Below are 12,198 nucleotides of genomic sequence, written 5' to 3'. Positions count from 1 at the left end.
AGAAACACACAGAAGCAAAAGACAAGGTGACAATAAGAACCCCAGTAGGGACACAAACTCCAAAGCACTGGGGGTGTCTCCTGGACCTACTTTGGTAGACACTTGAGTAGGAGGAGAGCAGGGGGTGAGGCCCTGGGCCGCCCAGATATGAAGCTAAGTGGAGGCCCCCCTAGAGGTGGCACTCCAAGGAGCTCACCCTCCACCTGAGGCCACCCAAGAAAGACCCTGGCTGGTGGTAAGAAGGCAGGGACACCTGCCTGCCAGAATGGAAGAACCCCGAGCAGAGGAGAGCTACCCCCCACCCCCAAGACCTATATGGCCCACCTAAAAAAAGAAAAAGAAGAAGAAATGGAGTGGAGAATTTAACCTAAAGTGTTTCTGATGGATGAAGCTCCCAAGTGCCCAGCATGAGCAAACAGGCATCCTCTCTGGCACATCATGCCTTCCAGCCAGTCCTCCAGGACTCTCCACCTTGAGGGCCTGCAATCTCTCTGCCAGGTGGTTAAAAACCAGCTTCCCAAGTTTACAGCAGCTTCACTCATAGTTGCCCAAACTTGGAAGTAACCAAGATATCCTTTGATAGGTGAATGGATAGCCTGCGGTATGTCCAAATGAATATTATTCAGCACGCAAAAAAAATGAGCCATCAAGCCATGAAAAGACATGGAGAAACCTTAATGCACATTACTAAGTGAAAGACGACAATTTAAAAAGCCTACAGGCTGATTCCAATTCTGGGAAAATAAAGCAAAACTAGGGAGGCAATAAAAAGATCAATTTGCTAGGGGTTGTGGGAGGGAGGGATGAACACGCAAAGCACAGAGGACTTGCGGGCAGCGCCAATGCTCTGTATGGTACTGTAACGGCAGACACGTGTCTTCATACATTTGTCCCAACTCACAGAATATCCAACACCACGAAGGATCCCTAATGTGAGCTATAGACTCTGGGTGACAACAAAGTGTCAATTCAAGTTCATCCACTGTAACACATGTTCCCCTATAGTTGGATGTTGATAACTGGGGAAGCAATATGTGTGCGGAGGAGGGAGGAGGTTTATGGGAAACCACTATACTTAATTTTTTTGTGAGTCTAAAAGTGCTTTAAAAATTAAAGTTTACAGATTAGAAAGTGTTACTGAAGATCCAAAAAATGATAGCTTCTTCCCAATGCCTGCCCCACGCCACCATCCCCGTTGGCTTTGCCATCCTACAATCTGAAGCAGAAATGGATAGATGGTTCTCCCTGCAGTGTTTTCAAACTATCAGTCACAATCTAACAAGACTTTAGCAAGGTGACAATTTTTTGTCTTGTGTATAAAGATACACAAGTTCAGGCACCTATGATTTTTTGTCAACCCGCCCTTCAGAGTGAAGTGGATCTGCTGACAGGGCGTGGGTGTTACAGGAGCTAACAGTTTCATACCTCTGGGATTGAGGAGGGCAGGGAGAGCTTTGTAAAAATATAGGCTCACAGAGCCCTAGCCAGAATTGGAAAAGGAAGGAGACAAGTGACTGGGAGGGACTGGATGCCCTGGGCCCCTCAGCTGTGAGACCTGGAAGCCACACAAAACGCCAGGGCCTGGGGCAACCAGCTCCATCTCAGTGTTTGGGGTCAGCTCAGAAAAGGCAGAGAATGACAAGGCCCTCCTCATGCCTTCCTTCCAGCATTTTCTCTACTTCCCTGACATTCCTAGGGACTTCCAAATTGCCACTGTGCAGCCTTAAGCAGCCACCTGTGTTCATGAGGTGGGAAATCATCTCTCTTCCCTGGGTGTTTTAGCCCAGAATGAAGCCCCTGGTCCTCAACTGCTTTCTAGACTTAGATCCTTGGCCTAAAGAATGAGGGCAGTGCAGGGGGAAGCCCACGGTCCAGTCAGAGTATCCTGAACACTGTTTTAATATTAGTATTAGTATTAATACTAATATGTCAATATTAATATTTGACATAAGGCAACATTTTTATCTGAAGAAATATTTTAAGGCCCAATATAAGTTTCAAGACTCACTGGAACACAGGACCTCTAAGATCTATTAAACTGAAAGAAAAAGAAATCCATGTGCCTGTAGATCACATTCATCCAAATCATTTCAGAGCACCGTTTTTTTATAAACATTTTCAAAATACTCATTTATTCCTGCAAGAACTTCACAGCTGAAATTACTATCTTCTGAAGTGTCCTAAGGTGCTCAAAAAAGGCATATAAAAGAAAAAGCTTAGAAGGAAACAATCTGAAATACAACCTGTTTTCTTTTCCAAAGAAATACCGTAGAAGAGATTGTCAGCGCCTCCAATTAGCAGGTGCCACACTTTGAGCGACTTCGTGTTTCCAAGCGCTCTGCAGCACTGTGAGTGGCAGCGACAGGGCTGCCCTGTCTAGTCACATCAGCCTGTGACGATGTTTTGCAGGCTTTATAAGGCTGTATTTGAATATAAGCTACCACCGTCACATCGGTTGGGAGTATTACGTTATAAACTGTTGTAACCCTAAGATGGTATTCGTACGTCCTCGGTTCCTGTGGTTTGCAGGACTGCTGTAATAATAATAGTCTACTGTAGAGGAAAGGAGGAGAAAAAGAGGGCAGAGCAGGATAAGGAGGAAGAGGAAATGACAAAAACAGGGAGGGAGGCAATACCTACAAACACAAGGGTTCCAACCCCGCTGTGGTTAAGCCTCCTCGTAAAGCTCCTGACACAGAGGCGCCGCATCAGCTCCCATTTGTGACCAGTGAAGATGCTGCGGCCAGTTCTGTCCCTGGGTGTTCCCTGGTGGACCCCTCAATTCCACGCATTGGAGGCCGGGATTTATTTGGGGCCTCTTAGTTCACAGCTGAGGGGACTCACAAGGCTTGGCAAACGGCAGTGACCCCTCCTACTGGACGACTCGTGGTGTCAAACGCGTCTCTCGTTGCAATTTTAGCTTGGCAGATGGGGCAGTCATTGACCCAGATTTTTATTTTTAGTGTAACTTAGGAAAAAAAAACCAAAAACCTCATGCTAAGGCTCCAAAAATTGTCAGCCATTATGAAGTAATTAAGACCCAGAGTATCACATAAAATTCCTAGAGAAGCTCAACCCCCTCTAAGGCTATTTTCTCATATTACATTATGGTTCCATTATATGTGATTTGAAAATATCAGTGTAGGCACATTCATCAATCACTTTTGCAATTATGTTTTAAGAACTGCTTGCTATAGCAAATTCCTCTTAATCTCCCCCCTAAATCTTTGAGAATATAATCCTGAAACAATGCAGGAATAACCTATTGCCAGTGCTGGATGCGTATAATGTTTTTATTATTGTTCTTTTCCTTTATTTTCCATTTAAATGGCCTATTAGAATCTTACCATCAGATATGCTGAAATATTGACACATTTAGCTACTTAAAGTCTGTCAGTGTGTTGACCTTTGACCACCACACCTGCTCCCAGCAGTAATTTAAGCGGGTGGACTGAACAGCCGAACAAGCCCGAGAATCTGAAGATATTAAGGTCATATTAATAGGACCTTGGAGAATATACTGAACCTGCAATACTCTTCAGAGAATCCAGAAACTATTAAAATTCATTCACCACCCCTCCCCTTAAATGACAGGGAACAGGCATTGATACAACTACTGTCTTTGGCCAATAAACCCAACATGGACAGAAAGGCACAAACACTTCCCGTACCATCTGAGAGCAGAGGTTTTGTGTCGCCTCATAGTTTGGTCTTTGCCCATCTTCAGTCCTCTGAAGTACAGAAAATCCTCATTCTCTTGTGATATCTAAAGCTGAGTTGAACTATTTGGGCAAACTCAAAATAGCTCTAGCAAAGTGTGCTCATGTCCATTTCATTTCAGCTTTGGGAACTTTGAATAACCCAGAGGCATGACAGTTCTGCGGCTACATGAGCGCGAGAGGCCGCGTGATTTTGTCAAGACCCTGGGTAAGAGCCCCAGGGTGGTCGCTCTGATGGTAGAATCCAAGGCTGAGGGACTGAAGTGATTAACAAAAAGCTGCTCTGAGTTCAGTAACATTGAATGAAATCACACCACCACCTTCCTCACAGATTGAAAACCGGGAGTAGATGGGAGCCAGACGGTGACTCCATCTGGAGGCCACACTTGGGGGACAGATCAGTTTGCAGACCGTCTGTCCTTACTCGGCAGGCCCTGCGGTCCACAGCCCAGGGGAAGCAGGTCTACAGAGGCTGTGAAGAGAGTAAGGCAGCAGCCCTCTCGTGTGTGATGACGCCCCCTCTCATCCTCGGGCCAGGGGAAATGAGGTGCCAAAGTTCGGCTGCCCGGGGAGGTCCCGCAGGCCCAACTGCCACGCCCTCGGCTCTGCTCCTGGCTGCGGCAGGCAGCACCTACTGCATTCAGCAGACATAGAACTAACTGCCTATGAGAAAATCCCAATGCTCAACTTTTGAAGAAAAAAAAATTGCCTAACTGAATGATAACCAGGATCTAGTTGACAACAATGTTCATCTCTTAAAATGTTAACATTTCAAACCCATGAGCCACCCCTACTCTGCATCCCTGATCCCCAGCCTCTCTTAAAAGGGTGAATGGACACAGATTTTTGACTTCCTTTTAGGATTCAAGCAACACCGTGATCCCGGAAGACAAACTTGCAGCCCTTCTTCTCAAATCTATCTCCCAAACTGCTTCCTGTCAGCCTGTTTCCTTATCTGCCAAAGAAAGTAGTCTCAGTCATTTTCAAACATTCTAAGGAACTTTTTAGAATGAGATGTTAGCCGAGACTGTGGCATGTAATACACCTGAAAGAGTGAATGAACTCCCCATGCAGCTTAAATCTTTGTTATGTAGTTAAAACATTTCATGGCTCGTGGAACCTCTCAAGTGCCTTACTGGAACCCAAGGGTTCCACGGTTGCCCACTCTGAAAACCACTGGCCTAGAAGCTGACTAGCCCCTTTGCAGGTCTGAAATGCCACAACCCCCCAGTGACCAATACCCCAAAAGTCCTGATCTCAGCCCTTCAGAGGGGTGCCCCTTGTTAAGAAGCCAAGCTTGTGTCTTTCGTTATTGAGGCTTAGAAAATAAACATGACCATCAGTTTTCCTTTGACCTATATTAGGCAACAGGCCCACTCACTGAACTAAACCATCTTGAACAGCTGTGTGGATACGCTGGGTGCAGGAGCTGTACGTGGCGCTGGGTGTTTTAGTCACTGGACTCCCGACCTCAGGGCTTCCTTTCTGCCTCATGGCTTGAGAGACATAACCATTTTCATCCTGCCTTCTACAAGTTTAAGGTCAATTTTAGGTCTAATGTAAGAGGAACAAAAAGTGATCAAATTGCTTATAGCAAGAACTGAACATCAGAATTCTTGCATTTTCAAGGTTATGTCAATACCTTAGTAATTTACCTTGACTGACATTGAAATGAGTACAATAAGACTTACTATGCACTAAAGAGATTTAATGCAGTCTACAAGGAATTCAGAAAGAGTTTTACATTGCTTGGTGAAATTTCCTAATAACAGAACTCATCATGACTTTGAAAAAGAATGGGATCATTAATCTCATGTAAGAAACACAGACATGTACATCCACCCAAACACTTCAGAAATTAAGTCAAACTAAAAAAGTACACCAAGTTGCTTTATATTAGTGGGGAAATTATTCAACGCTTTGTTAGAGCTTTTAAGCGTCAAGGAAGTAAGGATATGCATTCGGTGAGGGGGGGTGGCTGTGAGATACTAAGAACTCAGGACAAAAGAAGAAACGGCTTCTATTTGTAGTGCCATGTGCACAGTCTGCGGGCTGAGCCGTCCCCTGCCACGTGGCGCTTCGTGGCCCACCACTCTTAGCTTTGATCCCAAGAGCTATAGGGTGATAGAAAGTCCTTGATTTATTTAGAATACTTCCCATCTGAAATAATTTTATTTTCAAATAAGAACCTCACCACCATTCTATCGGTTCCATGAAGTGTCACTGTCCCCATTTTACAAGACAGGACACTGTGTGCACCCCTGGAAGGTGGCTTGGGGACCCCCAGACCCAGGCTCCGCCCAGGAGTTCTGCTGACAAAGAGAGTCTCTGGGCCTCTGGTTTTCCATGGCGATTTTGTTGATCACACTGATGAGAAAAAGTTGCACAGCCCCCTGCAAGCTTCTGGTCTTGGTGTATCTGGCTATGCAGATTTCTAAAAGCCTTTGAATAGACTGATAAACATGGAATTGTTCTGAACATCTGTAAGCAAAATACGAAAAAGATACTACCCGGTGAATGAACATCCTGAGTTTTCGTGCCAGAAATAGGGTTATTTGAGTATTAGGCTAATGCACTGAAATTAATCCAGAATGCTTATCCATTGCAGAATGTCTTTTCATATTTTCATCTGTACAGTCGTTATTATAAAATGTCAGAAGAATTCTCTATCAGGGTATTCAGGAATTTGAATAGCTCAATTACTTCTAAAATCAATGTAGTAAAGCAAAAGCATGCCAGTTAATCGGTTGGTTTGCATAACAAATGTTTGGGGAGTTTGTGTGTGTGTGCGTGTGCACGTGTGTGTGCCTGCACGCGCACGTGTGTGTGTACAGTGAAATCCAGGGTCAACACAACTCTTTAAAATAAATGTGAAAAATCACTCATTTGATTATAGTGAAAGATTTCTAGAAGACAGGTATTAGCAATTTACATTTTGTATCATAAACAACCTCCCCCTAGTATCTAGTCCAAAGCATATGGTACATTCCCAATAAATGGTGTATTGATTTCATTCAAGAAAGGCTACATGAAATCTTGGCTTCCTGCGGCTCTTCCATTCCAGGTTTCTATGGGTTCTTTAGCACTGAGCATACACTGAGCTTTTAAGAAACACCAAATGAATAAATGAATCCTTGGAAATCATTTTAGGAACAGAATGGTGGCCACTAAGACTTAAATTACTTCCAAGCACATCTCTTAGAGAAGAATAGAGACATAAGAAACAGTGGCCAGAGAGTGGCTGTGAGTGATGCCGCCCCACAGCCCAGCTGACGCTGGGTTCCCAGTGCAGGAGCCGGGGGTGGGCAGCTCTCAGAGGGCTCAGAATTCAGGCCTGAAACGTCTCAGGAGGTACGAGTTTCTCAGCCTGTGAGTGCTGGCTTCAGTGCTAACTGATGAACCCAAGGAAGGGAAGTTGAAGTGCTTATCACAGGATGACTGTCCCTTTTCAAAGATTTTTAGATGAAATGTGAACAACACATGAAGGAAATGCAGGAAGCAATCACTGCTCTGGAAAACCATGGTGGTCTGCCTTCTGACTCTCGGCTTCGCAGGTCAAAACTTTATTTTTATCATTTAATTCAACCCAAGGTTAATCCAATATAGAGAGAATAACCCATGTAGACTAAGCTCCCAGAAGACTGAGATATACATCGCAGAATGGCATTTAACTGAATTTGAAATGAGAATTGCAACTGTCTGGCTGACCAACTTGGTCTCAGTGCATTTTCTTTCTGTAAATAATCTCCACAGGAGGGCAAAAGATGTCATGATTCTGTAGAGTGGATCGAAACAAGAGAAGTTACTGATCAAACTTATAAGTGTCTTGGTAGCACTCTGGGAGTCTGTCCAGTGGTTGAACCTTACAGAGCAACCCAGGGGATGCCAGCAGGACTTCCCTTTCCCAGGTTGGCCTGGTTGATCAGCCTTCCTGCTGAGGTCCTTTTGTTCCATTTAACCTATGTCAGAGCTTTCTACCAACCAGGTCGCTCTCAGGTCCTACAGACCCAGAAGTCAAGCTCTCTTCTATGTGACTGCCTATCCCTGCTCTGATGCATTGCAGGCTTATTTTATACCTTATTCCGAAAGGCCAACTTTACTGCAAATTCTTGAGGAACTCCTGTCCCCTTGTATCTTCTATACGTGTCAGGCTCAAGCCTCATTTGGATCCTCCAACAGGGAACAGACCTGTTGGCAAGCCATTAACCAGGTTCTGCTTACGTGTAGTCTACTCTACCCGTGTGTCACCATCGGGGTAACCTCCTCGCCCAGCTGTTACTAGGAGCTGTACAGCTTTTCTCCATGCCTGATCAAACTCCAGTTCAGGTTCCAGAATCCAGAGCCACACAGAAATACCATTCAGACATTGATATGCATCCATTGAGTGCTGCCACTGTAATTCTGGCACCTGCCCCCAGAAACCAGTGGCATCTTAGGCTGTGCGTACTGCTACATGACGGAAGGAACTTGGCACACTGCCCAAGTCCTTCGGTTTCTTTTCCTGAATGAATAAGTGAATGAATACCTTTACAAAAGACCGCTGGGTTGTGGTCAAAGTCTTATACACTGAATTACAAACACAAGAGCAAGCAATTTTGAAATTAAGGCAAATACTGGACTCATATTTCTCCCTTAAGAAACCTAGTGTTACACACCTTAGTAGAGTCTTGGTTTTTCTTTTGTGCAAGTCACACCCCTCCAGGGCTGACTTGTTCAACAAGGCTTGAGCACCCAAGGCTTCAGCGGAAAGGCCCCACCAGTATAACTGGTTTTCTGTCCCCCCATCTGCTCCTCAGTCAAAAATCTTTAATGAGCTGGTTACCATGATTACTCCGGCGAGGGACCGTGTTTGTCCTCCCCTCCTGCTATTCTCAGGAATCTGAAGGCTCTACCACTTCTGCGCCAGAGGGACCTTTCTATCACAGCTTCTCTCTGCCTCTTTGTTTTTCCCTTTCATGATGAGAACAAAAAAGCCTGGGGAAAGCAATCATCTCTCCTTCTGGGTCTGGATAAGACCCTATAACTATGTTTCCCCAATCAGGAATGAGTTTCCATGACAACCATCCTCCCTGATGCCACCACTAACTCAGCAGGTAGTGCGCACATCACATACAGAGTTCCTTATGATCCTCCCAGGTTTCTGTACTTCACCACTGCTACAGGCATCTAACACACCAGCTCTTTGCCTGAGCTGCATCTTAAAAAAAATTGCTTGGCATTTTTCTGACAGCAATCATTAAAAAGCACACTAACATATTCAAAAGTATAATAGAGGGATGACTAGGCATGAAAGAGAATGTGTGACCTGGTGGAGAGAAGTGCAAACAGATGAAGAGAAAATCACTGGGACATGATGACAGCTGGTAACTTACACCACAGTCAATGGCATGATCTTTGAGCTGAGAGCTTGTAAGGCTGGGATTCCTGCTCTGACCTTAATAAGTTACTTTGCTGTGAGCCTCCACACCCCGCCTGTAAAACTCAGAGATTGAGACACTTCATGGGACTGTTTGCAAGATTAGATGGAAAAATAGCAAAGATGTGAAAAGTGCTTATTACAGCATCTGGCACACAGTAAGGGTTCAACAAAGGGCAGTTATACTGTTCTTATTAAAGTGAAGAGCTGAACTCAAATGAGTCTGAGCAAACAAGCAACCACAATATTCTAATTGATTATTAACATCTTTTGCTGGTGGAGAACAATAGTAGAAGCAGCAGATATTTGGAGGTTTTCTTAGCAACCTTTTCTCGTGGGTTACTAAGTCATGCCTGCAATTACAGGAAGGAATCTATCCATTTCCATTCCTAAGACTTAAGAGGGTACACCTGGGCAATCTCCAGGGTTCATCTGAATCTCTATTTATAGCTCTGCATATCATTTAATTTTGAAACAGAAGAGGAAAAAACAGATTAACCATTAATATATTTGTTCACTATTCCACATTTTCAAAACCAATCAGAACACATTAATTATTCTCTAGAAGAAAAACAAGAATATGTATATTTTTATGATTTTTCAGAATTCATATTGTAGCAAACATATCAACATGCTGATTATTCAACAAATTCCCATATGCCAACACCTCCCCCACCTTCATTTATGGTGTCCTCAGATAGCTGAGAGAGTCCTTTTATTATTGAAATAAAACCAAGTCAAACCTTTACTTTTACAAGATAAAACAATTTCTGTATTTTTAAAATACCACTTCTGTCAATATGACCACCTATGTATCTAGATAAACTGCCTATTAGGAACTCTTAAGATGAGGAATAACTTTTTTTTAATGTGTTTTACAGTATGGACATTCTTCAAAAAAATGAAAAATAGAAGTATCATATGATCTAGCAATCTTTCTTCTGAGCATATGCCCAAAGGAAATAGAATCAGTATCCTGAAGAGATGATCTGTGCTCCAACATTCACTGGGGCATCATTCACAACAGCCAAGACATGGAAACAACCTCAATGCCTATCAGAGGATAAATGGATAAAGATATTGTGGTACACAGACAGTGGAATATTAGTCAGCCATAAAAATGAAGGAAATCCTGCCCTTTGCAACAACACAAATGAACCTGGAGGATATCATCCTAAGTTAAATAAGCCAGACATAGGAAACAAACCAAAACAAAACACTACTGCATGGTCTCACTCATATGTAGAATCTAAAAAGAAAAAAAAATGAAACTCACAGAAGCAGAGAACAGAATGTTCCTTCCCAAGGGCAGGAGCAGGAGGAAATGGGAGATGTTGGTCAAAGGGTGTAAAGCTTTCAGTTATTTAGGATAAATAAGTCTGAGATCTAATGGACACCGTGATGGCTACAGTTAATCATAGTGTGCTTTACACTTGAAGTTTGCTAAGAGAGTAGATCACAGGTGCTCTCACCACACACACACACACACACACACGCACAGAAAGTATGCAAGGAAATGGGTATGTTAACAGTTTGACTATTAGTAATCATTTCACTACGTATATCAAAACATCATGTCATACACCTTAAATATATATCAGTTTAATTTTTTAAAAGAACTAAAAGCTGCTAAAAGAGAAAAAACATGTTTTAACAGCTGAACTGGCAGAAAAGAAAAGGAAAATCATTGAGACTTCAAACAAAAAACAAAGTCAGAATGGTGATCTGGTATTCAAGCTAGAATTTACCAAGGGGGTATGGATCTTTGTAGCCAAATATTTTCCTGTGAAGGGCTAGATCATAGGTTTGCAGGCCATGCCATCTCTCTCACATCCACTCAGTTCTGCCATTGAAGCATGAAAGCCCTCATAGATAATATATAAATGGGTGTGGTTGTGTTTCAATAAAGCTTTATTTATATAAACAGCAGGCAGGATTTAGACTGCAAGCCATAGCTTGCCAATCCCCTCATTATGGCCTGGATTTTAATGTTTGTCCCTCAAAAAAACAAGTCTGGGATACAATTTGTTTGTGCCATGTAGTAGATTGTTGCAGTAATGGTCCCAATTTCTTCACATCTCCCTGCATTCCTGCATTTGGGAATGTCTCCCACACTGACTCTGGGCTAGACCATGTGACTGCTTTGGCCAGTGGGACAACAGTAAATGTGACATAAACAGGCTTGATAGGAGCTAGCAGAATGGGGCTTGCCCTGTCTTGCTGCTCCTGGGATTTCTGCATCCCTGACCCTATGAATTTCCCCAGACCAGCATGCTGAAGACATATGGTCCCTCCTCCCCATTACTGCAGCCAACTGGAAGTGACAGGCAGCACCAACTGCAGACATGAGTGAAGCCCTCCTAGACCACCTAATCTCCGGGCAACTCACCAGCTGGCTGGAATCACGTGAGCCCAGATGAGACCCACAGAACCACCAAGCTGAGCCCAGCCGAGATCACTGACCCACAGAATGTAAGCTGATCAATGACTGCTTCTGTTATTAAGTTTGGTTTGGAGGTGACTGTTCTGTAACAACAGCTAAATACTGCAGTCCCTAGACTTCTAAAAATTTAAGGTGAGAAGACAAGCAGATTTATAGAAATGGGAGCGAAGACTGAGGAAACACACAAAAAAAATTATATTTCCATTTTAAAGATCTGTCACCTGCCATCAGAGATGAACCCGTCCTTATTCCTCAAAGTAGTATGACGGAGCAAATTCTTCCTACCTGAGCAGACTTCTTCATAAGTAGGATTGGAAGTGTAGCCTCCTGCATAACCAACTTGAGTTGAATAAACTCCTTTCAAGGTCCAGAATTTCCTTTCAGCTCCCCAGAAACAGCCCATTCCTAAGAAAAATATGACACTGGTTAGTCCTTTATGGAACACAGGTTCTTATTGCAAGTAGAAGCCCCATTACACTAGAAAAGAGAACTTGTTCCTGTTATTTAGTTATCAAAAATGACTAAGATTTTATCTCTTAAACAGAATTTCCAACATCTAAAACAATTTGATTTAAGGTTATTTACAATGAATGTCTCATTGTTGTACCTGTGTAAAAACT

At 43.2% G+C, this 12,198-nt stretch overlaps 1 protein-coding gene across 17 annotated transcripts in view; it reads right to left on the bottom strand.

Moving 5' to 3' along the window:
• Positions 1–12,198, bottom strand: part of MSRA (methionine sulfoxide reductase A) — a 357,530-nt gene that overhangs the window by 170,441 nt on the left and 174,891 nt on the right. For all 17 annotated transcript variants that reach the window (XM_073232766.1, XM_036998852.2, XM_036998851.2 and 14 more), the window contains one exon: positions 11,864–11,983. In XM_073232766.1, coding sequence (XP_073088867.1) covers positions 11,864–11,983 — 120 coding nt within the window. The remainder of the gene's footprint in view (positions 1–11,863; positions 11,984–12,198) is intronic.

This window comes from Manis javanica, chromosome 3, assembly GCF_040802235.1.
Source record: "Manis javanica isolate MJ-LG chromosome 3, MJ_LKY, whole genome shotgun sequence".
NCBI classification, from domain to species: Eukaryota; Metazoa; Chordata; class Mammalia; order Pholidota; family Manidae; genus Manis; species Manis javanica.
Note: the sequence above shows the minus strand (reverse complement) of the source record. Positions and strands in the feature narration are given on the sequence as shown.